A 26,632-nucleotide genomic window follows, 5' to 3' on the forward strand; every position below is an offset into this window, starting at 1 on the left:
CGCTTTCTCTCGCTCTCTGTCGCTTTCTCTGTCGCTCTCGCTTTCTCTGTCGCTTTCTCTGTCGCTCTCGCTTTCTCTGTCGCTCTCGCTTTCTCTGTCGCTTTCTCTGTCGCTCTGTCGCTCTCTCTGTCGCGCTCTCTGTCGCGCTCTCTGTCGCGCTCTCTGTCGCTCTCTCTGTCGCTCTCTGTCGCTTTCTCTCGCTCTCTGTCGCTCTCTGTCGCTTTCTCTCGCTCTCTGTCGCTCTCGCTTTCTCTGTCGCTCTGTCGCTTTCTCTGTCGCTTTCTCTGTCGCTCTCTGTCGCTTTCTCTCGCTCTCTGTCGCTCTCTCTGTCGCTTTCTCTCGCTCTCTGTCGCTCTCGCTTTCTCTGTCGCTCTGTCGCTCTCTCTGTCGCTCTCTCTGTCGCTTTCTCTGTCGCTCTCTGTCGCTCTCTGTCGCTCTCTCTCGCTCTCTGTCGCTCTCTCTCGCTCTCTCTCGCTCTCTCTCTCGCTCTCTCTCTCGCTCTCTCTCTCGCTCTCTCTCTCGCTCTCTCTCTCGCTCTCTCTCTCGCTCTCTCTCTCGCTCTCTCTCTCGCTCTCTCTCTCGCGCTCTCTGTCGCGCTCTCTGTCGCTCTCTCTGTCGCTCTCTCTGTCGCTCTCTCTGTCGCTCTCTCTGTCGCTCTCTCTGTCGCTCTCTCTGTCGCTCTCTCTGTCGCTCTCTCTGTCGCTCTCTCTGTCGCTCTCTCTGTCGCTCTGTCGCTCTCTCTGTCGCTCTGTCGCTCTCTCTGTCGCTTTCTGTCGCTTTCTCTGTCGCTCTGTCGCTTTCTCTGTCGCTCTGTCGCTTTCTCTGTCGCTCTGTCGCTTTCTGTCGCTCTATCGCTTTCTCTGTCGCTCTGTCGCTCTCTCTGTCGCTCTCTCTGTCGCTCTCTCTGTCGCTCTCTCTGTCGCGCTCTCTGTCGCGCTCTCTGTCGCTCTCTCTGTCGCTCTCTCTGTCGCTCTCTCTGTCGCTCTCTCTGTCGCTCTCTCTGTCGCTCTCTCTGTCGCTCTCTCTGTCGCTCTCTCTGTCGCTCTCTCTGTCGCTCTCTCTGTCGCTCTCTCCGTCGCTCTCTCCGTCGCTCTCTCTGTCGCTCTCTCTGTCGCTCTCTCTGTCGCTCTCTCTGTCGCTCTCTCTGTCGCTCTCTCTGTCGCTCTGTCGCTCTCTCTGTCGCTCTGTCGCTCTCTCTGTCGCTCTGTCGCTCTCTCTGTCGCTCTGTCGCTTTCTCTGTCGCTCTGTCGCTTTCTCTGTCGCTCTGTCGCTTTCTCTGTCGCTCTGTCGCTTTCTCTGTCGCTCTGTCGCTTTCTCTGTCGCTCTGTCGCTTTCTCTGTCGCTCTGTCGCTTTCTCTGTCGCTCTGTCGCTTTCTCTGTCGCTCTCTGTCGCTTTCTCTGTCGCTCTCTCTCGCTCTCTCTGTCGCTCTCGCTCGCTCGCTCTCTGTCGCTCTCTCTCGCTTTCTCTGTCGCTCTGTCTCTACACAAACTGTCTTGTCTTTGTCTCTACAGGTCTCAGTCTTGGCAAGGAAGGACCCCTGGTCCATGTAGCATGTTGCTGTGCCAACATCCTCTGTCATCTGTTCACAAAGTACCGACAGAACGAAGCAAAACGACGAGAGGTGAGAGAAGAGAAAGACGGATGTTTGAATCATCTCAGTAGAGGTGGAATAGATAATTGTTCATTTTGTTAGAATCATGGTTGCATCTCAATACTGTGCAGAGGCCTCCTCTTATTGTCTCCATTACCTTCATCTGAATATTTTGTGTTAGTATATAGTGATCTACCCATCTGTCCTAGGTGTTATCTGCAGCCGCAGCAGTGGGCGTGTCTGTGGCCTTTGGCGCTCCTATAGGAGGAGTGCTGTTCAGTCTGGAGGAGGTAAGGGAACCCATGTCCAACTCTTAACCTGAATTAGAACATTAAAACAATCAGGTCTAAGCTCTGAGATTTCACCAATGTTACTTTTTCTTCACCAATGTTACTGTAAGTAAGAGACTTGAACAAAGGCTTACTACTGCGTGAAACTAGTCCTTTTGACCGTGAAGGAGACTTCCTTCTCTCTTCTCCCTCTGCCCAGGTGAGCTACTACTTCCCTCTGAAGACTCTGTGGAGGTCGTTCTTCGCTGCGTTGGTGGCAGCCTTCACTCTGCGCTCCATCAACCCGTTCGGTAACAGCCGACTGGTCTTGTTCTACGTAGAGTTCCATACCCCCTGGCACATGGTGGAGCTGGTCCCGTTCACCCTGCTGGGCATCTTCGGTGGCCTCTGGGGGGCGCTCTTCATCAGGGCTAATATCGCCTGGTGCAGAAGGCGTGAGTAGGAGGGAGGGATGAGAGAGAGACTATAATGAATGAGCCTGTTTCTCTCCTGTTCCAGTTTTGATTGACTAGCTGATTGAATGATTTATTAATTGTCACAATAATGAAGTGATGGACTTCCTCCTCCTCCTCAGGTAAGACCACTCGTCTGGGCCACTACCCGGTGCTGGAGGTCTTGGTGGTAACTGGAATCACAGCCCTCCTCTCCTTCCCGAACAGTTACACCAGGATGAGTGGGTCAGAACTGATCTCAGAACTGTTTAATGACTGTTCTCTACTGGATTCCTCACAGCTGTGTGACTACAACAGCTCTGAGAACAGGTACTAACTGGGGGAGGGAGTGTGTTTTTTAAACGTTGTCAACTAATATTTACTTATTTAATTCCTTCAGGTCTGACTCTGGTGTGTTTAGTGCCAGCCTTGCTGATAGGGCGTTCAGTAACACACTCCCTGATAGGCCAGCTGGACCAGGTGTGTACACAGCGCTATGGCAACTGGCTCTGGCACTCTTCTTCAAGATGCTGGTCACTGTGGTTACCTTCGGCATGAAGGTAGGTGTGGGATAGGTGGGTTGTGTGATGATGATGATACTTTTTTTTTTTAATCTTGTTTTACTTATATATTTATTTATTTTACCCCCTTTTTTCCCCAATTTCGTGGTATCCAATTGTTAGTAGTTACTATCTTGTCTCATCGCTACAACTCCCGTACGGGGTCGGAAGAGACGAAGGTTGAAAGTCATGCGTCCTCCGAAACACAACCCAACCAAGTTACTGCTTCTTAACACAGTGCGCCATCCAACCTGGAAGCCAGCCGCACCAATGTGTCGGAGGAAACACCTGGTGACCTTGGTTGGTGCGCACTGCGCCCGGCCCTCCACTGGAGGTGCGCGATGAGACAAGGACATCTGTCGCGACAGAGCCTGGGCTCGAACCCAGAGTCTCTGGTGGCCTTAGACCACTGCGCCACCCGGGAGGCCCGGTTTACATATTTTTGATAAAATTAATCTGTGATATATTCTCTAATAACCTTGTCCGAGCCAGAACGGCCCATAGGGTAGGGGCCCATCTCCTGTTTCTGTAGTAGGCAGCTTGTTGTACAAGTACACCCCGTGGCTAGGACACTAGTAACAGCAAGAAGAACAATCATTATTTGACAATTGGTTCCATGCTCATCTCTCCAGGTCCCTTCCGGTCTCTTCATCCCCAGTATGGCTGTAGGGGCGATAGTAGGCAGACTGCTGGGAGTTGCCATGGAACAGATGGCGTTGAACCATCATGACTGGCTCATCGTCAAGGGCTGGTGCTCATCAGGGGCGGACTGTATCACACCAGGGCTCTACGCTATGGTGGGGGCAGCTGCATGTCTAGGTGAGGAGGTCACTAGGGTACTATGGTGGGAGCAGCTGCATGTCTAGGTGAGGAGGTCACTACAGTACTATGGGGCAGCTGCATGTCTAGGTGAGGAGGTCACTAGGGTACTATGGTGGGGGGCAGCTGCATGTCTAGGTGAGGAGGTCACTAGGGTACTATGGTGGGGGGCAGCTGCATGTCTAGGTGAGGTCACTACAGTACTATGGTGGGGTTGATGTATGTCTAGGTGAGGAGGTCACTACAGTACTACGGTGGGGTTAGACCACTACGGTGGGGTTAGACTACTACGGCGGGGTTAGACCACTACGGCGGGGTTAGACCACTACGGCGGGGTTGCTTTATGTCTGGGGTTTATCTTAGCGGTTCAAATCACACTTCTATAGTGCTCCTTTTTAGTATGTAGTCGTCAGAAGTGTCTTCCAAGATACTGTCCCATCCCTCTCCCTCCCCCTTTGACGAATACCCACTCCCTCCCCCTTTGACGAATACCCTCTCTCCCTCCCTGTCTTTGACGAATACCCTCTCCCTCCCTGTCTTTGACGAATACCCTCTCTCCCTCCCCCTTTGACGAATACCCTCTCCCTCCCTGTCTTTGAAGAATACCCTCTCCCTCCCTGTCTTTGACGAATACCCTCTCTCCCTCCCCCTTTGACGAATACCCTCTCTCCCTCCCCCTTTGACGAATACCCTCTCCCTCCCCCCTTTGACGAATACCCTCTCCCTCCCCCTTTGACGAATACCCTCTCTCCCTCCCCCTTTGACGAATACCCTCTCCCTCCCTGTCTTTGACGAATACCCTCTCCCTCCCTGTCTTTGACGAATACCCTCTCCCTCCGTCTTTGACGAATACCCTCTCCCTCCGTCTTTGACGAATACCCTCTCCCTCCGTCTTTGACGAATACCCTCTCCCTCCGTCTTTGACGAATACCCTCTCCCTCCGTCTTTGACGAATACCCTCTCCCTCCGTCTTTGACGAATACCCTCTCCCTCCGTCTTTGACGAATACCCTCTCCCTCCGTCTTTGACGAATACCCTCTCCCTCCCCCTTTGACGAATACCCTCTCCCTCCCCCTTTGACGAATACCCTCTCCCTCCCCCTTTGACGAATACCCTCTCCATCCCCCTTTGACGAATAAACTCTCTCCCTCCCCCTTTGACGAATACCCTCTCTCCCTCCCCCTTTGGCGAATACCCTCTCCCTCCCCCTTTGGCGAATACCCTCTCCCTCCCCCGTCTTTGGCGAATACCCTCTCTCCCTCCCTCCGTCTTTGACGAATACCCTCTCTCCCTCCCTCCGTCTTTGACGAATACCCTCTCTCTCCCTCCGTCTTTGACGAATACCCTCTCTCTCCCTCCGTCTTTGACGAATACCCTCTCTCTCCCTCCGTCTTTGACGAATACCCTCTCTCTCCCTCCGTCTTTGACGAATACCCTCTCTCTCCCTCCGTCTTTGACGAATACCCTCTCTCTCCCTCCGTCTTTGACGAATACCCTCTCTCTCCCTCCGTCTTTGACGAATACCCTCTCTCTCCCTCCGTCTTTGACGAATACCCTCTCTCTCCCTCCGTCTTTGACGAATACCCTCTCTCTCCCTCCGTCTTTGAAGAATACCCTCCCTCCGTCTTTGACGAATACCCTCCCTCCGTCTTTGACGAATACCCTCCCTCCGTCTTTGACGAATACCCTCCCTCCGTCTTTGACGAATACCCTCCCTCCGTCTTTGACGAATACTCTCCCTCCGTCTTTGACGAATACCCTCTCCCTCCGTCTTTGACGAATACCCTCTCCCTCCGTCTTTGACGAATACCCTCTCCCTCCGTCTTTGACGAATACCCTCTCCCTCCCTGTCTTTGACGAATACCCTCTCCCTCCCTGTCTTTGACGAATACCCTCTCCCTCCCTGTCTTTGACGAATACCCTCTCCCTCCCTGTCTTTGACGAATACCCTCTCCCTCCCTGTCTTTGACGAATACCCTCTCCCTCCCTGTCTTTGACGAATACCGTTCTTCTCCCTCCCTGTCTTTGACGAATACCGTTCTTCTCCCTCCAGGTGGTGTCACCCGTATGACCATATCGCTGGTGGTCATCATGTTTGAGCTGACGGGCGGTCTGGAGTACATTGTTCCTCTGATGGCTGCGATCATGACCTCTAAGTGGGTAGCGGACGCGTTGGGGCGTGAGGGGATCTACGAAGCCCACATCAGACTCAACGGTTACCCCTTCCTGGAAACCAAAGAGGAGTATGGGCACAAGGTCTTTATATTTATTTATTTTCGTCAGGGAGCACGAATCACAGATTCCATCTGCTAATTCTCATCCTAACAAAGTAAGATTGCTTTATGTTGGAAAAGTAGTATTTTTCTTGTCTTTCATTTAGCCTATATAGAGCTTTGAGGTTCCTCTGATCCTGTCTTAACTCCTCTCAGACCCTGGCTCAGGATGTGATGCGCCCTAGGCAGTCGGACCCTCTCCTAGTCGTGCTCACTCAGGAGGGTATGAGTGTAGGGGAGATAGAAGGGGTGATAGCAGACACTGACTACAGTGGCTTCCCCGTGGTGGTGTCACAGGAGTCTCAGAGACTAGTGGGCTTCGTACTGAGGAGGGACCTGGTCATATCTCTAGGTGAGTATCTCTGTCTATATGTGACTGTGTCTCTCTGTCTCTCCCTCTGTCTCTCCCTCTGTCTCTCCCTCTGTCTCTCCCTCTGTCTCTCCCTCTGTCTCTCCCTCTGTCTCTCCCTCTGTCTCTCCCTCTGTCTCTCCCTCTGTCTCTCCCTCTGTCTCTCCCTCTGTCTCTCCCTCTGTCTCTCCCTCTGTCTCTCCCTCTGTCTCTCCCTCTGTCTCTCCCTCTGTCTCTCCCTCTGTCTCTCCCTCTGTCTCTCCCTCTGTCTCTCCCTCTGTCTCTCCCTCTGTCTCTCCCTCTGTCTGTCTGTCTCTGTCTCTCTGTCTGTCTGTCTCTGTCTCTCTGTCTGTCTGTCTCTGTCTCTCTGTCTGTCTGTCTCTGTCTCTCTGTCTGTCTGTCTCTCTCTTTCTCTCTCTTTCTGTCTGTCTCTCTCTGTCTCTCTCTTTCTGTCTCTCTCTGTCTCTCTCTGTCTCTCTCTGTCTCTCTCTGTCTCTCTCTCTCTCTTTCTGTCTGTCTCTCGCTCTCTCTGTTTGCATAGTGTGTTTGCCAATCAGTGCCACAGGGTGTGTGTGTTTGCCAATGGACATAGTTGACAATAAGGTGTATCAAGGTTAGACTGTGTGTCTGACCTGTACTTGCTAACGTGTGTCTGTTAATGTGTGATCTTCAGGTCTGTCTGTCTGAGGCCCATTATAAATTACAAGTCAGTGTGTGTTTTGCATATCACTGTGTGTGTACAAAACATTAAGAACACTGTCCTAATATTGTGGTGCCCTGAGAACAGCCTCAATTTGACTCTACAAGGTGTAGAGATCGTTCCACAGGGACCTGTCCCCCCATGTTGACTCCAATGCTTCCCACAGTTGTGTCAAGCTGTCTGGATGTCCTTTGGGTGGTGGACCTTTCTTGATACACACAGGAAGCTGTTGAGTTTGAAAAACCCAGCAGTGTTGCAGTTCTTGACTCAAACTGGTGCGCCTGGCACCTACTGCCATACCTCGTTCAAAGACACTTCAGTATTTAGTCTTGCCCATTCACCCTCTGAATGGCTCACATACACAATCCATGTCTCAAAGGCTTAAATCCTTCTTTAACCCGTCTCCTCCCCTTCATCTATACTGATTGAAGTGGGTTTAACAAGTGACATCAATAAGGGTTCATAGCTTTCACCTGGTCAGTCTGTCATGGAAAGAGCAGGTGTTCTTAATGTTTTGTCCACCCAGTGTATAGTATAGTTGTGTGCAGCTATGAATAACTCCTCCCGCGTTCCCTCCCTCTACTCCCCTGCTAGACAACGCCCGAAAGCGACAGGATGGGGTGGTCAGTGCCTCGCTAGTGTTCTTCTTGGAACACGCGCCCCCCCAGCCCTTCTCCGGCCCCCCTGTCGTCAAACTACGAGGTAAGAACACACACGCACACTCAGACGGTATGTTTCTATATGACGGTATGTTTGCATGTTCTTATGTTCTATGCTGTAGGTATCCTGGACCTTAGTCCCTTCACTGTGACAGACCACACCCCCATGGCGATAGCTGTGGACATCTTCAGGAAGCTGGGACTCAGACAGTGTCTGGTTACACACAACGGGTGAGTAGGAAAGTAGTGGTTACTGTACAGCCTGGTCCTAAATCAACCCCTACATCCTAGGCCCTTTGCATATGTGGAGATCTGAGAGGATTTGGGCAAGTTGAAGCTATTGTTGGGGTTGAGGCTGTTGCTAGTTTAAACTGCCCAGTTCTTGGTTCTACCTCTTCCATTTTTCGGCATTGGGAGGTGGTAACATTTGGAGGTGTTTCCAGGGCTTGGACCAACCAAAGTCCACTTGATACCCTCGTCATTTTCATCACCAGATCAGAGGCTTTCTATTCCTCCAACCCCAGTCACTCAACGGTGAGGGGCTGTTTCTATTGACATTTTAAAGACAGAGATTCAGAAATATGCCATGAAAACTAGAAAAGATCGTCTTTGGGGAGGGTAGATTTGGAAATTCAGTCTGTTCGCTTTGTAAATTAATAAATATATAGACCCAATATAGTTTAGTTTTCTGTGGATTTAATTTCGAAAAGCCCCATGTTGTCACACAGGAGCCTGCAGCCATTAGCTAGTATGTCAGTTGACGTTGGAACGTAGAGTTCTATTGAGCAATGACCTCTTATGATGATGACCGTGGTCATAATGACGTTCTATTCACTCTGATCATTCTACACTCTCTGACGATATATTCTGGAACTTATCAACCATATATAGTGGAGACACAGGTTTTGGCTGGGTATTCTTTTTTTTTTAATGCAATTCTGTATTGAATTAAGATATTTTTTATAAGCATTGAATGCAATAAAAATGGTATGGGTTTAACACCCTTGTGTGTGAAGATTTCCAGGGAATGACTGACAGTAGATCTCTAGCTCTGCCAACTTGCATCACTCCACCACTAGAGGCCAGAGAACAAACACTCATACATATCCCTCTCACCTCAATCAATCAATCAACCAATCAATCAGTCAATCAGTGGTATTTATAAAGCCCTTCTTACATCAGCTGATATCTCAAAGTGCTGTACAGAAAACAGCCTAAAACCCCAAACAGCAAGTAATGCAGGTGTAGAAGCACTGTGGCCAGGAAAAACTCCCTAGAAAGGCCAGAACCGAGAGAGGAACCAGGCTATGAGTGGTGACCAGTCCTCTTCTGGCTGTGCTGGGTGGAGATTATAACAGAACATGGCCAAGATGTTCAAACGTTCATAGATGACCAGCAGGGTCAGATAATAATAATCCCAGTGTTTGTAGAGGGTGCAACAGGTCAGCACCTCAGGAGTAAATGTCAGTTGGCTTTTCATAGCCGATCATTCAGAGTATCTCGTGCTACCTGAAAACCGCAGGTAGCACGTCCAGTGAACAGTTCAGGGTTCCATAGCACGACCAGGTGGACTGGGGACAGCAAGGAGTCATCAGGCCAGTTAGTCCTGAGGCATTATCCTCTTCTCTCTATTTCGCTCAGAGAGAGAAACTTAAATTCACACCGGATAAGACAGGAGAAATGCTCCAGCTATAACAGACTGACCCCCCCGACACAAACTACTGCAGCATAAATACTGGAGGCTGAGACAGGAGGGATCGGGAGACACTGTGGCCCCGTCCGACAATATCCCCGGACAGGGCCAAACAGATGCAGAGCCTCGGCAGTGAGTTGCCGCGCAACAGTTTTTTCAAACATTTTTGAGAGGAATGAGAGATTCAATATAGGCTTTAAAAAATATATATTTTCTGGGTCAAGGTTTGGCTTTTTCAAGAGAGGCTTTATTACTGCCACTTTTAGTGAGTTTGGTACACATCCGGTGGATAGAGAGACGTTTATTATGTTCAACATAGGAGGGCCAAGCACAGGAAGCAGCTCTTTCAGTAGTTTAGTTGGAATAGGGTCCAGTATGCAGCTTGAAGGTTTAGAGGCCATGATTATTTTCATCATTGTGTGAAGAGATATAGTACTAAAACACTTGAGTGTCCCCCTTGATCCTAGGTCCTGGCAGTGTTGTGCAGACTCAGGACAACTGAGCTTTGGAGGAATACACAGATTTAAAGAGGAGTCTGTCATTTGCTTTCTAATGATCATAATCTTTTCATCAAAGAAGTTCATGAATGTATCACTGCTGAAGTGAAAGCCATCCTCTCTTGGGGAATGCTGCTTTTTAGTTAGCTTTGTGACAGTATCAAAAATACATTTAGGATTGTTCTTATTTTCCTCAATTAAGTTGGAAAAATAGGATGATCGAGCAGCAGTGAGGGCTCTTTGATACTGCATAGTACTGTCTTTCCAAGCTAGTCGGAAGACTTCCAGTTTGGTGTGGCGCCATTTCCGTTCCAATTTTCTGGAAGCTTGCTTCAGGTCTCGGGTATTTTCTGTGTACCAGGGAGCTAGTTTCTTATTTATTTAACCTTTATTTAACTAGGCAAGTCAGTTAGTTACTTATGACAAATGTTATTTGTTTTCAGGGGTGCGACTGCATCTAGGGTATTACGCAAGGTTAAATTGAGTTCCTCAGTTAGGTGGTTAACTGATTTTTGTACTCTGACGTCCTTGGGTAGGTGGAGGGAATCCAGGAATCTTTGGGTTTTCCGAAAATTTATAGCACGGCTTTTGATAATCCTTCGTTGGGGTCTGTGCAGATTATTTGTTGTGTTTGCGAACGTAATAAAATGGTGGTCCGATTGTCCAGGATTATGAGGAAAAACATTTAGCTCCACAATATTTATTCCCACGGGACAAAACTAGGTCCAGTCGATGATGGCTCCGAAAGCCTTTTGGTGTGGGTCTGTTAACTTTTCCATGTGAATATTAAAGTCACCAAAAATGTGAATATTATCTGCCATGACTACAAGGTCCGATAGGAATTCAGGGAACTCAGGGAGGAACGCTGTATATGGCCCAGGAGGCCTGTAAACAGTAGCTATTAAAATGCGTGGGGGATATGGTCACTAGTGTAACTAGGAGGTGAGGCCTCATTTAACACAGTAAATTCATCAGGCTTAAGCCATGTTTCAGTCAGGCCAATCACATCAAGATTATGATCAGTTATTAGTTCATTGACTATAACTGCTTTGGAAGTGAGGGATCTAACATTAAGTAGCCCTATTTTGAGATGTGAGGTATCATGATCTCTTTCAATAATGACAGGAATGGAGGAGGTCTTTATTCCAGTGAGATTGCTAAGGCGAACCCCGCCATGTTTAGTTTTGCCCAACCTAGATCGAGGCACACACAGCCTCTCTGTCTCGCTCTCTGTCTGTCTCTCCATCTATCTGTCTCTGTCACTCTTCTCTCTTCTCTTGATTTAAATTGAAGAATGCTGTTTTGGCTGGAAGTTGTCTCTTTGTAAACACATTATTAATTTCTAATGGTAAACTCTCTCTCTTCTCCCCCTCTCCTCTCTCTCTCTGTATTCCTCTCTCTCTGTATTCCTCTATCTCAGGAGGTTGCTGGGAATCATCACTAAGAAAGACATTCTGAAGCACATGGCTCAGATGTCCAACAGAGACCCAGACTCTATCCTCTTCAACTGAGACCCAGACTCTATCCTCTTCAACTGAGACCCAGACTCTATCCTCTTCAACTGAGACCCAGACTCTATCCTCTTCAACTGAGACCCAGACTCTATCCTCTTCAACTGAGACCCAGACTCTATCCTCTTCAACTGAGACCCAGACTCTATCCTCTTCAACTGAGACCCAGACTCTATCCTCTTCAACTGAGACCCAGACTCTATCCTCTTCAACTGAGACCCAGACTCTATCCTCTTCAACGGAGACCCAGACTCTGTCCTCTTCAACGGAGACCCAGACTCTGTCCTCTTCAACGGAGACCCAGACTCTGTCCTCTTCAACGGAGACCCAGACTCTGTCCTCTTCAACGGAGACCCAGACTCTGTCCTCGTCAACGGAGACCCAGACTCTGTCCTCGTCAACGGAGCCCTAGACTCTGTCCTCGTCAACGGAGCCCTAGACTCTGTCCTCGTCAACGGAGACCCAGACTCTGTCCTCGTCAACGGAGACCCAGACTCTGTCCTCGTCAACGGAGACCCAGACTCTGTCCTCGTCAACGGAGACCCAGACTCTGTCCTCGTCAACGGAGACCCAGACTCTGTCCTCGTCAACGGAGACCCAGACTCTGTCCTCGTCAACGGAGACCCAGACTCTGTCCTCGTCAACGGAGACCCAGACTCTGTCCTCGTCAACGGAGACCCAGACTCTGTCCTCGTCAACGGAGACCCAGACTCTGTCCTCGTCAACGGAGACCCAGACTCTGTCCTCGTCAACGGAGACCCAGACTCTGTCCTCGTCAACGGAGACCCAGACTCTGTCCTCGTCAACGGAGACCCAGACTCTGTCCTCGTCAACGGAGACCCAGACTCTGTCCTCGTCAACGGAGACCCAGACTCTGTCCTCGTCAACGGAGACCCAGACTCCCTCCCTCTCCACACCTCTGAGACTAGGAAGCGGACCTCTGGCAAATGAAGACCTTCTTCAACTGAGCTCGTCTCCTCCCTGTTTCCATCCATCCACTTCTTTATGGGAGGAGGACACCAGCCTATAGGAGGGATGACACGGTCTTGTTTTCTCAATAGGTCTCACCTAAAGAAGAGGGCTGGTGGATACAGTATTATGGACACATTTATACAAAGAGGATGGAGAAATAGGAGAGAACACACTGAGAAGGGAAATGATTGGGAGGCAGGAATCCTAGCGGATAAGAGTGTTGGGCCAGTAACTGAAAGGTCGCTGGTTTGAATTCCCGAACCGACTAGGTGAAGAGTCTGTCAACATGCCCTTGAGCAAGGCACTTACCCTAATAGCTCCTGTAAGTCACTCTGGATAAGAGTGTCTGCTAAATGACTAACATGTAATACACCTGCCGAACTAATAGACAGAACTCTTTCCTGCACTGCAACCAGTACTATAGCTGTACACAGAGAGAGCGAGAGAGAGAGAGATGAGATGGAAGGATGAGGGTGAGATGGAGGTATGAAAAGTGAGAATTTCAGAAATGGCTAATTATGATGTAAAACACAATGTTCCACTGAGCCTTTAGAGAAAAGGACTGTTGAGGAGAGGTGGTGGGGAAGTGCTGACCAAACTGTTACTGATGCAGTAGTACACTATGTAGGGAATTAGGGTTCCATTTCAGATCCATCTGGATCGCCGTAGGATCCATCTGGATCGCCGTAGGATCCATCTGGATCGCCGTAGGATCCATCTGGATCGCCGTAGGATCCATCTGGATCGCCGTAGGATCCATCTGGATCGCCGTATTGCTGAGATAAAGATAGAACACAAAAGGGAAACATCGAAGTGTTAGAACTCCTCCTAAAATAGCCCCCATTATCACATGGGTGTGTTACCATGACAACCCGGTTGTTCATCACTTTGATGTGCGACAGGCGTGGGAAGAGGTTAACAACACACACGGGCTATTAGAATAGAATGCTTTTAGCTACAGGATATTAGAGAGAGGGAGACGGATCCAAAGACGCTTCACATGGAGATCAGGTTACAGAGCTGCTCAGAGCCACACATTCCTCAAACACCGACACATCAGACGACACGTGTCTGTGTGTGTGTTGGGTTCAGTGGTAGAGTCGGAGCAGGCCCCCTTGATTCACGTTGAGTCATATAGGGGTGGATTGGCCTCTTTCAAGGTCTTTCTTTAGGCCCCTTTGTGTGTCCTAGGGAATATTTTACAGACATGGGAATTTGCCAAAATGGACTCTCACGTTTCTGAGAGTTGTACATAAACTATTTTGCCTTTCCAAGTTTGTGAAGTTGTTGGTTTAAATAGGACTTTGGGACTTTGAGTTTAATCTCTTCTCTCTTTCTGATTCTGAATTTTTTTTTTAGGGATCGTGAATCAAACTGTGTGTGTGTGTGTGTGATGAGCTCATGGGAAGCGTTGTGTTTATAATCAACAATGGTGATCCGATTGTCATAACCATCTCCTTATGTCTGTGTCCCAAATGACACCCTATTCTCTATATAGTTCACTACTTTTGACCAGGGCTTATAGTGGATAGGGCACCGTTTGGGACATATCCCATTCATATGGCCCTGGAGGACCAAATGACCATCTTTTTATTGCATTTTTTTTTCCCTGGTCTTCTCATTTTTATAGAAATGTTGTCATCCCATCTGCCTATCCACCCTCTCCATTCTCTGTCCTTAGACAACCCCTCCCTCTTCTGTCCCCACCGTCTCTCTCTCTCACATATTCCAAATATGATGTCACAATGCTGCCTGCCTGTCGAGCTGCGTGCGGTTTAGTCTAGAAGGGATACAGCTTTTGTCAAAATGGACTTTTTCGCAGCAGGTTAACTATAACTTACGCAGCAGGTCAGGAAAATTAGGTTACGGTTAGGCAAATTTAGGTTACGGTTAGGAGAATTAGGTTAAGGTTAGCTAAAATGCTAAAGAAAATCTACTTTTGATGTCAATTTGACAAAAGCTGTATCCCGTCTAGACATGACCGCCGCGTGACCTTTCTCTCTTGTCTTGTAACAGGAAGTGCAATAAGGTGTGGTCTAGTTTGTGCCGGGCCCTGGCCAGTTTCTTTATTTCTCCATGCTGTAGGGACCACTTCCTATGCTACTGCCAGCCTTTGTCTGCTAGTTGGGGTTTAAAAGCACTATCGCTGAGACTACTTACAATGAGCACCTCTGGCAGTTCCTAAGAAGCCTATCAGAAATGAAATGATTTGTCATTCTGAACGTGGAATGTTGTATTGTTACCATACCCTATGAGGGATTCCCATATTTGTCCCCCTCCCAGAATTCTAGAAGAGTCTAAATTCCCCATGAAGTCTCGGCAGTGGGCTCAGAGTGCTCTGTGAGAGGCTGTGTGTCTGTGTTTTTCTCTGTCTGGCACCCAATTGGTCTATCCAGGCTGTTGTTGATTAATGTCTTACACCTCGCCACAGACAGGGGTTTTAGGGGGTGAGGAGGTGTGAAAGCTCATTAGAAGCACATTTCCTGACTGCCTCTTAGAGCAACACAGACCTCTGTAGACTGATAACTATGGAGGTAATGCCAACACTGTTGATATGACAACGACAGGGGGGGGGGGACAGGTTGGGAGGTTGTGAAAAGAGAGATTTAAAGGAGGGAATAGTTCAGTATTCAGTATTTTTCTCAGGAGTGTGAACAAAGGAGAGAGGGAAAGTTGAGTCAAACAAGGCCCTGTAGCCTTCACTGTCACCCCATCATACCACACTTCAGGACATAGACACGCAATTACGCTGTTCAATGTCTTACATGTAATTGATATGCCTTGATTTCAACTCTGTGGCTCATGTAAATTGTCACTTGGAAATCAGAATTCCTTAACGCTCAGTTGAAGTTGGCTGTTATACGGAACAATACCAAGAATTTACCAAAACACTTGGCAGTAAGTGTAGGAACTTTTTTTGTCTATATTCTAGAACTGTCTAAATACTCTGGGGATTCTATTTGACCCCACCCTAGATGACTACACGGTGAAACCATGCACAATATACTAGAAGACCATCTGGCTTAAGGACAATCAACCCTTTTTTCTAAAGGGTGAGTCCATTCTGTCTGACCTATTTCTATGTCTGTTGCTCTGTGTGTAATATAGATGAGTCCATTCTGTGTGTGTGCGCTCTGTCTAGATGTGTGTAATATAGATGGTGGTGTTTGTTATTGACTCTTTTAGATAGGGTTGGTATGAAAGGAGAGGTACACACACTCTGGCTCTCTCTCTTTTTCCTATTCTTGCGGGGACCAAATAATTGACTCTCATTCAAAATCCTATTTTCCATAACCCCTGAGCCTAAAATAGTATTTTTCCTCGTGTGGATAATAACACCAAACACCACTCTTTATTTACCCTTCAGAGAGGTTGATATGAGAGGTCAGGGGGTTAGATCCAACAATTACATTAAGGAAAACCCTTGATGTACAAGACTGTGGACCAAAGAGAGCCCCCCCCTGGGTCTCGTCCATCCCATCAATCACTAGGGTCGGGCCCAAATCCCCAAGACACACATTTTCCCCAGAAACTCAAAGGTTTCTACAGAATTTCCTTTCAGAATGAAGACAAATACGCATGGACATTTATCAAAGCACTCTGCTAAGAGCTTACATTACGTACATGTTATATGAGCGATGATGACGTATGTTTTAGCACTGCTAAGAGCTTACATTACGTACATGTTATGAGCGATGATGACATGTATGTTTTAGCACTGCTAAGAGCTTACATTACGTACATGTTATATGAGCGATGATGACATGTATGTTTTAGCACTGCTAAGAGCTTACATTACGTACATGTTATATGAGCGATGATGACATGTATGTTTTAGCACTGCTAAGAGCTTACATTACGTACATGTTATATGAGCGATGATGACATGTATGTTTTAGCACTGCTAAGAGCTTACATTACGTACATGTTATATGAGCGATGATGACATGTATGTTTTAGCTCTGCTAAGAGCTTACATTACGTACATGTTATATGAGCGATGATGACATGTATGTTTTAGCTCTGCTAAGAGCTTACACACACTTTTATATGATTAATGGTCTGTATAGTTTTTTGTTCACATGATGTACCAGTTTGTTTAAATTATTGTATGATTATTTATTTTTGCACAGAAGGAAATGTATGTTTCATTATGATTGTAATGTTATGGGGTTTGTGATCTAAATATAGTGTCAGCTAAATTGATTAAATCTAAATTATGCATTCAGAGAGACGTGTGTGTGTGTGTCTGAAATGTGATGTCGTTGTTGATGTTAATGCAACGGAATCCAAACCCCTGCAACAGGTTAAATCAGATCAAACATGTCCAGTGCATTTGGAAAGTATTCAGACCCCTTCCCCTTTTTCCACATTATGTTGCAGCCTCATTCTAAAATGTTAAAATATGTTTTCCTCAATCTACACACAATACTCCATAATGACAAAGCGAAAACAGGTTTTTAGAAATTTTAGCATTTTTTTAAAAAATGTTTTAAATTTTTTTATTAAATACGTAAGTATTCAGACCCTTTGCTATGAGACTCAACATTGAGCTCAGGTGCATCCTGTTTCCATTGATCGTCCTTGAGATGTTTCTTCAACTTGATTGGACATGATTTAGAAAGGCACACACCTGTCTATATAAGGTCCCACAGTTGACAGTGCATGTCAGAGCAAAAACCAAGCCATGAGGTCGAAGGAATTATCTGTAGAGCTCAGAGACAGGATTGTGTCGGCACAGATCTGGGGAAGGGGACCAAAACATTTCTGTAGCATTGAAGGTTCAAGAACACAGTGGCCTCCTTCATTCTTAAATGGAAGAAGTTTGAAACCACCAAGACTCTTCTCTAGAACTGGCTGATCGGCCAAACTGAGCAATCCGGGGCGAAGGGCCTTGGTCAGTGATGTGACCAAGAACCCGAGTTCCTCTGTGGAGATAGAATCAGGCCTTTATGGTAGAGTGGCCAGACTGAAGACACTCCTCAGTAAAAGGCGCATGACAGCCTGCTTGGAGTTTGCCAAAAGGCACGTAAAGACTCTCAGACCATGAGAAACAAGATTTTCTGGTCTGATGAAACCAAGATTGAAATCTTTGGCCTGAATGTCAAGTGTCACGTCTGGAGATAACCTGGCTCCATCCCCACGGTGAAACATGGTGGTGGCAGCATCATGCTGTGGGGATGTTTTTCAGCTGCAGGGACTGGGAGACTAGTCAGGATCAAGGGAATGATGAACGAAGCAAAGTACAGAGATCCTTGATGAAAATCTGCTCCAGAGCTCTCAGGACCTCAGACTGGGGTGAAGGTTCACCTTCCAACAGAACAACGACCCTAAGCACACAGCCAAGACTACGTAGGAGTGGCTTCGTGACAAGTTTCTGAATATCCTTGAGTGGCCCAACCAGAGTCCAGACACGAGCCCGATCGAACATATCTAGAGAGACCTGAAAATGGCTGTGTAGTGACTCTCCCCATCCAACCTGACGGAGCTTGAGAGGATCTACAGAGAAGAATGGGAGAAACTCCCCAAATACAGGTGTGCCAAGCTTGTAGCGTCATACCCAAGAAGACTCGAAGCTGTAATCGCTGCCAAAGGTGCTTCAACTAAGTACTGAGTAAAGGGTCTGAATACTGATGGAAATGTGATATAAAATATTTTTATTTGTAATAATTTTGTCATGATGAAGGGGGAAAACATTTAACCATTTTGGAGTAAAGTTGTAACGTAATAATGTGGAAAAAGTCCAAACCGTCTGAATGCTTTCAGAATTCATTGTATTTAACCACCATAGATATTCAGGATCCAAAAACCACAAACTCGTCGTGTCTGTTTCTTTCTCAAACACACTTCTGATCCAGATAAGTGTTTAAATGTTTATTCAGTTTTGGACATCCATTAGCCAGCCTGTCAATTAATTGTCCCACAGTTATGAAGTGGTTTTGTGGCCATACACACGACTCGAATTACCAAAATTCCTCCCCATCGAACACACAAGACTCAGAAGAGAAACTGAAATTCCTTCCGATCTGATATACACACACACACACACACACTGACAGATAGGAATGTGTGTCATTTGAGTCACAAGGACAGGGTGGAATCCTTTCCCTCTGAGCCGGTCTATTAGAAGGACCAGTCTATACAGGCCAAGTCTATACAGACCTAGTCTATTAAGATGACCAGTCTATACAGACCTAGTCTATTAGGAGGACCAGTCTATACAGACCTAGTCTATTAGGAGGACCAGTCTATACAGACCTAGTCTATTAGGAGGACCAGTCTATACAGACCTAGTCTATTAAGATGACCAGTCTATACATACCTAGTCTCTTATGATGACTAATCTATACAGACCTAGTCTATTAAGATGACCAGTCTATACATACCTAGTCTCTTATGAGGACTAATCTATACAGACCTAGTCTATTAGGAGAACCAGTATATACAGGCCTAGTCTATTAGGACTAATCTATACAGACCTAGTCTATTAAGATGACCAGTCTATACAGACCTAGTCTATTATGAGGACCAGTCTATACAGACCTAGTCTATTATGAGGACTAATCTATACAGACCTAGTCTGGTCCACCTAATAGTCTATACAGACCTAGTCTATTATGAGGACCAGTCTATACAGACCTAGTCTATTAAGATGACCAGTCTATACAGACCTAGTCTATTAAGATGACCAGTCTATACAGACCTAGTCTATTAAGATGACCAGTCTATACAGACCTAGAGTGGGAATTTCTAATACATAGCTTTCTCTTCTCCTCCCTCTTCGCTGTCGAGATACTTCACAATTCACCATTATTCTTGTTATTTTCTGTGGTGTTATTGTGATGTTTACTGTAGGATAAAAAGTTCAGTGGCTTGGAATCTTGGTCAGAATGTCGGTCAAACGTTTTGGCTCACGTCTCGAGATCTAGGCGTGATTCCGCCCAGTTGACCGCAGCGGCATGTCCCGATCGCTGGACACACCCACCCATGCACAAACACTCACTGGACGGTTGACCGCAGTGGCTTGTCCCGATCGCTGGACACACCCACCCATGCACAAACACTCACTGGACAGTTGGCTGCAGCGGGCCGGCCGTCACCACGGGAACGGAAGATGAGGTATTTATTGATGTTTCCCCTCTCTAAATGTTGTCCACAGACTTCTGGGACGTCCGAACAAAATGACCGCTGTGGCTTCCCAACTCACCCTACGATGGAGGAAAATCCATGGTATCTAGGAAGACTTTCTTGAACTTGTCTTGTTGAAGTGATTAGATTGGTGTGGATCTGTAAGGTGGAACCTTAACCTTTTAACCCTTCTGATCATGTTAAGGTCAGTAATAGCCTATTTCAAGGAACGTAGCGAACTTTTTTGAACAGACCCAAGGCCACCACAGAACAACCACTGCATAGTATCAGCAGGCTGATGCTGAAGATCGTCTGTCTGTCTGTCTGCCTGCGGGATCAATGACTCAAAAAACACCAAGGGCTATTTGACCAAGAAGGAGTGATGGAGTGCTGCATCAGATGACCTGGTCTCCACAATCACCTGACCTAAACCCAGTTGAGATGGTTTGGGATGAGTTGTACTGCAGAGTGAAGGAAAAGCAGCCAACAAGTGCTCAGCGTATGTGGGAATTCATTCAAGACTGTTGGGAAAGCATTCCAGGTGAAGCTGGTTGAGAGAATGCCAAGAGTGTGCAGAGCTGTCATCAAGGCAAAGGGTGGCTACTTTAAATCATCTAAAATATTTTTTGAATGTTTAACACTTGTTGGTTTTCTACATGATTCCATGTGTTATTTCATAGTTTTCATGTCTTCGTTATTATTCTACAATGTAGAAAATAGTAAAAATAAAGAAAAACCCTTGAATGAGTAGGTTTGTCCAAACTTTTGACTGGTACTGTACATAACAGATTGTCTAGTTTTGCCACTCTATCTAGTTAAATGTTTACATAGTCATGTCTAACAATAAATCATTTGTTTTCTAATCTATTTTTGGGTTGAACATTTCTGTTGACTGTAATAAAAATCCTATGCATGCATATGTAAGTGATAATCAACGACGGGCTATGAGTAAAAAAAATGTTTCTTAAATGAACAACGTGTAAGGTGTGTTCCGCGACGCTCTAGCGGATTGGAACGGACTTTCCACGGAGATGCATTATTTTACAGAGAACGCATAGATCCTCAAATTGACTATCCTTTTTAAACCATGGATATCATTTAATACATTTGCCGCTAGAAATGTGTTCAACATCCACTGAAGTAGCTAGAGAGTTTACTAGATAGCTACAGAAGTCGTCGTGGTCAACAAACAAACAGACTTGCTAGTTTAGTTTACCAAACTATCAGTCCTAGTTTGCTATTTTGAAACACGGGACTTCAACAATGCCACTCATTTGTTTTTGTTCGACTGCGGTTGTCATACCGACTGTCTACTCCGTATCTCCTCTCTCATGAACTATATGTTCATGCTTCCCAATGACACCATGGTTAAATACATAAAAGGTTTGAGAAATACAGACGTTAATATTTACGAACCAAGTACATTGGCAGAACATTAGGTGAGTTTGTCATATAATCCTGAAATGCTTTGAGCACCCGGTAACAATAATAACACCAATAATAATAATAATAACAACAATAATCCAATACAGCATCATCATCATCATCCAGCACTTTATTTACCACAAAATGAACATTAAGTCAAGGTAATGTATGCATATGTATGTACATTCCACCAGTGGCATTATGATATCATTATAAACCAGTGGCATTATGATATCATTATAAACCAGTGGCATTATGATATCATTATAAACCAGTGGCATTATGATATCATTATAAACCAGTGGCATTATGATATCATTATAAACCAGTGGCATTATGATATCATTATAAACCAGTGGCATTATGATATCATTATAAACCAGTGGCATTATGATATCATTATAAACCAGTGGCATTATGATATCATTATAAAACAAGTCGAAACAGAGAAACCATTTGTAGAGAGTGTGTTGGAACAGGTAGGACTGAGTCCCATATGGCACCCTATAACCGATTTAGTGCACTCCTTTTAAAACGGGGCCAGTGGGACTGAAAGCAGTGCATCATATATGGAACAGGGTGCCATTTGGGATGCAGACCAGGAGTGAATTAAAACAAGGATATGTACGAAGACCAATAGCGTACGTAGGATTTGGTTCTGAGAATGTGTCCTCTGGTTTATAATGGTTTTCTTCCCTCATACATCACATTTACATTATCCACATGTATTCTCTCTCTCTCTACAGTGAACGGGTAGCAAGGTTATGATAGTTTGGGGGTTTTATATTTGATTTGATTTCTATTCGTTTTTTCAACTATTTCCAAAAATAATTGGTTTCTTATTAGTTTTCGTTTTTAGTTTCAGTTTCATGTTCCTATAATAGCGTTGATGGGTACATGTTGTTGTCCACAACACTGTATATTGTTAGGAGGGCTAGAGTTCTGTGAATCCAAGTCATTTCAATGGAATCTATTAACATCCTTGTTGTTGTCATTCACTGTATGTTTCTACGCACGCACGCACACAGACACACGCACGCACACAGACACACGCACGCACACAGACACACGCACGCACACAGACACACGCACACACACACACACTCACAGACGCACGCACACACACACACACACACACACGCACAGACACACACGCACACACGCGCGCGCACACACACACGCACAGACACACACACACACACGCACACGCACAGACACACACAGACACACACACACTCACAGCGATGTTCACATCATTGAACCACATTCCCATGGGAAATAACACCAGAACAGTAATATTACAACTGAGAACTGTTACATTGTACTCAGTATCTTTTCCAAGGACAGGGAGAGACAGTGGAACTAGCCGACAGGTCAGTGATTACATTGATACACTATAATCATATAAGGCTTTGAATCTGTCAGGCTTTCCAGTTCCTATTTAATTATAAAAACATACACGGGATCCACTTTGTATCAAATCGTGTACAACACACATTCAACATAACAACATTCCCGTAGCAACACGGCAGTAGAGACCTTTGATTTAAACTGGATCTGTGTGTGAATGATGCACAGCTCCTTGCCAATTCCTACAGGGCGTGGGTACTGTATCGAACTGTGCCCGTGTGTGTTGTATCCATGCCTACACCAGTGGAGGCTGTTGAGGGGAGGACGGCTCATAATAACGGCTGGAACGGCGCAAATGGAATGGTATCAAACACATGGAAACCACGAGCGCGGCGTCCCCAATTAAGGCGCCACCAGCCTCCTATGGCCTCTAGGTTCAGTTGACAACTGTTGACAGATTGTTGAAGCCCTGAACATGAATCAGATTAAACAGAGTTCAGCCAACAGGTTTGGTCCTGATAGTTCTGGTAGATGTGTATGATATACTATTACTGTACACAAAACAATTACAATGACATATCGATCCAAAGAGAGACTCCATAGAGGAAGACAATGACATATCGATCCAAAGAGAGACTCCATAGAGGAAGACAATGACATATCGATCCAAAGAGAGACTCCATAGAGGAAGACAATGACATATCGATCCAAAGAGAGACTCCATAGAGGAAGACAATGACATATCGATCCAAAGAGAGACTCCATAGAGGAAGACAATGACATATCGATCCAAAGAGAGACTCCATAGAGGAAGACAATGACATATCGATCCAAAGAGAGACTCCATAGAGGAAGACAATGACATATCGATCCAAAGAGAGACTCCATAGAGGAAGACAATGACATATCGATCCAAAGAGAGACTCCATAGAGGAAGACAATGACATATCGATCCAAAGAGAGACTCCATAGAGGAAGACAATGACATATCGATCCAAAGAGAGACTCCATAGAGGAAGACAATGACATCGATCCAAAGAGAGACTCCATAGAGGAAGACAATGACATATCGATCCAAAGAGAGACTCCATAGAGGAAGACAATGACATATCGATCCAAAGAGAGACTCCATAGAGGAAGACAATGACATATCGATCCAAAGAGAGACTCCATAGAGGAAGACAATGACATATCGATCCAAAGAGAGACTCCATAGAGGAAGACAATGTAGTGTGGAACAAGATATCTACAACATATTCTGTTAACATGTAGGTGGACTATTTATTACGTTCTGGTAACTTTCACCAAAGGGCCAGGTGTTCCAGAATTCCCGGTTGGTTGTCCTGTGTGGCTCGGTTGGTTGTCCTGTGTGGCTCGGTTGGTTGTCCTGTGTGGCTCGGCTGGTTGTCCTGTGTAGCTCGGTTGGTTGTCCTGTGTGGCTCGGTTGGTTGTCCTGTGTGGCTCGGTTGGTTGTCCCGTGTGGCTCGGTTGGTTGTCCTGTGTAGCTCGGTTGGTTGTCCTGTCTGGCTCGGTTGGTTGTCCTGTGTGGCTCGGTTGGTTGTCCCGTGTGGCTCGGTTGGTTGTCCTGTGTAGCTCGGTTGGTTGTCCTGTCTGGCTCGGTTGGTTGTCCTGTGTGGCTCGGTTGGTTGTCCTGTGTGGCTCGGTTGGTTGTCCTGTGTAGCTCGGTTGGTTGTCCTGTCTGGCTCGGTTGGTTGTCCTGTGTGGCTCGGTTGGTTGTCCTGTGTGGCTCGGTTGGTTGTCCCGTGTGGCTCGGTTGGTTGTCCTGTGTGGCTCGGTTGGTTGAGCGTGACGCCAGCAATGCCAGGGTCATGGGTTTGATTCCTGCCACCAGTATGAAGACGTATCACTGCCGTAAGTCCTTTAGATAAAAGCTTCTGCTTAAATGTCCGATGTTTTGTCAGGATTCCTGGATTGTCTGCTTATTCCTTCATAATCCCAGGAATCTTCCAACTGCTGTTGCAGCTGGCTCGGTACCGTTGCAGCTGGCTCGGTACAGTTGCTGCTGGCTCGGTGCAGTTGCAGCTGGCTCGGTATAGTTGCAGCTGGCTCGGTACAGTTGCAGCTGGCTCGGTACAGTTGCAGCTGGCTCGGTACAGTTGCAGCTGGCTCGGTATAGTTGCAGCTGGCTCGGTACAGTTGCAGCTGGCTCGGCGCAGTTGCAGCTGGCTCGGTATAGTTGCAGCTGGCTCGGCACAGTTGCAGCTGGCTCGGTACAGTTGCAGCTGGCTCGGCACAGTTGCAGCTGGCTCGGTACAGTTGCAGCTGGCTCGGCACAGTTGCAGCTGGCTCGGCACAGTTGCAGCTGGCTCGGTACAGTTGCAGCTGGCTCGGCACAGTTGCAGCTGGCTCGGTACAGTTGCAGCTGGCTCGGTACAGTTGCAGCTGGCTCGGCACAGTTGGAGCTGGCTCGGTACAGTTGGAGCTGGCTCGGTACAGTTGCAGCTGCCTCGGTACAGTTGCAGCTGGCTCGGTACAGTTGCAGCTGGCTCGGTACAGTTGCAGCTGGCTCGGTACCGTTAGTGGGCTGTAGTGGTTGTTGTGGCTCCCCATGGTATTGGGAGCGAGGAGGACTAACTTAAGGTGAGTGAGAGTCACTCGGTTAAATTTCAACAATGGTGGAAGTGTTAAAACAACAACTAGACAGATTTGTGTCTAGAGAAGAAATAAACTATTATTATTATGCTTCGCTTTGTTGAACCTCAATTTTACACAGTATGGAACTATACAATTACAATATAGAATTATACAATCCCCGTATAGAACTACACAATCACAATATAGAACTATACAATCGCAGTATAGAACTATACAATCACAATATAGAACTATACAATCCCAGTATAGAACTATACAATCACAATATAGAACTATACAATCCCAGTATAGAACTATACAATCCCAGTATAGAACTATACAATCACAATATAGAACTATACAATCCCAGTATAGAACTATACAATCCCAGTATAGAACTATACAATCCCAGTATAGAACTATACAATCCCAGTATAGAACTATACAATCCCAGTATAGAACTATACAATCACAATATAGAACTATACAATCACAATATAGAACTATACAATCACAATATAGAACTATACTGTCACAGTATAGACCTATACATACAATTTTATACACAGATACAAACCACCCCACAGATTCTAGGAAGCAGGGGTTAAATTGTACATCAACCAGCTTTTTTATATATATATATATATATGTGTGTGTGTGTGTGTGTGTGTGTGTGTGTGTGTGTGTGTGTGTGTGTGTGTGTGTGTGTGTGTGTGTGTGTGTGTGTGTGTGTGTGTGTGTGTGTGTGTGTGTGAGAGAGCCCTGCTGCAGTGTGTTTGTTTGTTTAACCTATCCTCTGAGCCAACCATGGAGCAAAGGAACACTGGAGAAACAAACACACACACTGCTTGGTCACTGACATTTACCACTGGAGAAACAAACACACACACTGCTTGGTCACTGACATTTACCACTGGAGAAACAAACACACACACTGCTTGGTCACTGACATTTACCACTGGAGAAACAAACACACACACTGCTTGGTCACTGACATTTACCACTGGAGAAACAAACACACACACTGCTTGGTCACTGACATTTACCACTGGAGAAACAAACACACACACTGCTTGGTCACTGACATTTACCACTGGAGAAACAAACACACACACTGCTTGGTCACTGACATTTACCACTGGAGAAACAAACACACACACTGCTTGGTCACTGACATTTACCACTGGAGAAACAAACACACACACTGCTTGGTCACTGACATTTACCACTGGAGAAACAAACACACACACTGCTTGGTCACTGACATTTACCACTGGAGAAACAAACACACACACTGCTTGGTCACTGACATTTACCACTGGAGAAACAAACACACACACTGCTTGGTCACTGACATTTACCACTGGAGAAACAAACACACACACTGCTTGGTCACTGACATTTACCACTGGAGAAACAAACACACACACTGCTTGGTCACTGACATTTACCACTGGAGAAACAAACACACACACTGCTTGGTCACTGACATTTACCAGACTGCAAATGGAGGTGTGTGTCAGAGAGGAGTGTGTGTAGGGTGGGGATCTGTGCTGTCTGTCTCTTTCTACAGTCATTTTAGAGAGAGAGAATCTACAGTCATTTTAGAGAGAGAGAATCTACAGTCATTTTAGAGAGAGAGAATCTACAGTCATTTTAGAGAGAGAGAATCTACAGTCATTTGTGAGAGAGAGAATCTACAGTCATCTTAGAGAGAGAGAGAATCTACTGTCATTTTAGAGAGAGAGAATCTACAGTCATTTTAGAGAGAGAGAATCTACAGTCATT

The 26,632-nt window shown here is 46.1% G+C and overlaps 2 protein-coding genes across 5 annotated transcripts in view; one reads left to right on the top strand and one right to left on the bottom strand.

Annotated features, from left to right (window-relative positions):
* The window catches only part of LOC109882781 (H(+)/Cl(-) exchange transporter 5), a 39,618-nt gene extending 23,042 nt beyond the window's left edge, over positions 1-16,576 (top strand). For 3 of the 4 annotated variants that reach the window (XM_031791776.1, XM_031791775.1, XM_031791774.1), the window contains exons 8-18: positions 1,513-1,622; positions 1,802-1,882; positions 2,082-2,316; positions 2,457-2,643; positions 2,714-2,873; positions 3,506-3,692; positions 5,746-5,948; positions 6,122-6,317; positions 7,609-7,716; positions 7,796-7,904; positions 11,284-16,576. In XM_031791776.1, the coding sequence (XP_031647636.1) occupies positions 1,513-1,622; positions 1,802-1,882; positions 2,082-2,316; positions 2,457-2,643; positions 2,714-2,873; positions 3,506-3,692; positions 5,746-5,948; positions 6,122-6,317; positions 7,609-7,716; positions 7,796-7,904; positions 11,284-11,374 (1,667 nt within the window). In that variant the 3' untranslated portion in view covers positions 11,375-16,576. The remainder of the gene's footprint in view (positions 1-1,512; positions 1,623-1,801; positions 1,883-2,081; positions 2,317-2,456; positions 2,644-2,713; positions 2,874-3,505; positions 3,693-5,745; positions 5,949-6,121; positions 6,318-7,608; positions 7,717-7,795; positions 7,905-11,283) is intronic. The other variant, XR_004203354.1, reaches the window with a different exon arrangement.
* Positions 16,577-21,008: 4,432 nt separating this feature from the next.
* On the bottom strand, positions 21,009-26,447 carry LOC116353946 (uncharacterized). Its single transcript, XM_031791777.1, has 2 exons — positions 26,341-26,447; positions 21,009-26,295 (listed from the first exon to the last, which is right to left on the bottom strand). The coding sequence occupies exons 1-2, from the start codon at positions 26,419-26,421 to the stop codon at positions 25,474-25,476; spliced, it is 903 nt and encodes a 300-aa protein (XP_031647637.1). The 5' UTR covers positions 26,422-26,447; the 3' UTR covers positions 21,009-25,473.
* Between the last annotated feature and the right edge of the window lie 185 nt (positions 26,448-26,632).

This window comes from Oncorhynchus kisutch, linkage group LG16 (assembly GCF_002021735.2).
Source record: "Oncorhynchus kisutch isolate 150728-3 linkage group LG16, Okis_V2, whole genome shotgun sequence".
Classification (NCBI taxonomy): domain Eukaryota; kingdom Metazoa; phylum Chordata; class Actinopteri; order Salmoniformes; family Salmonidae; genus Oncorhynchus; species Oncorhynchus kisutch.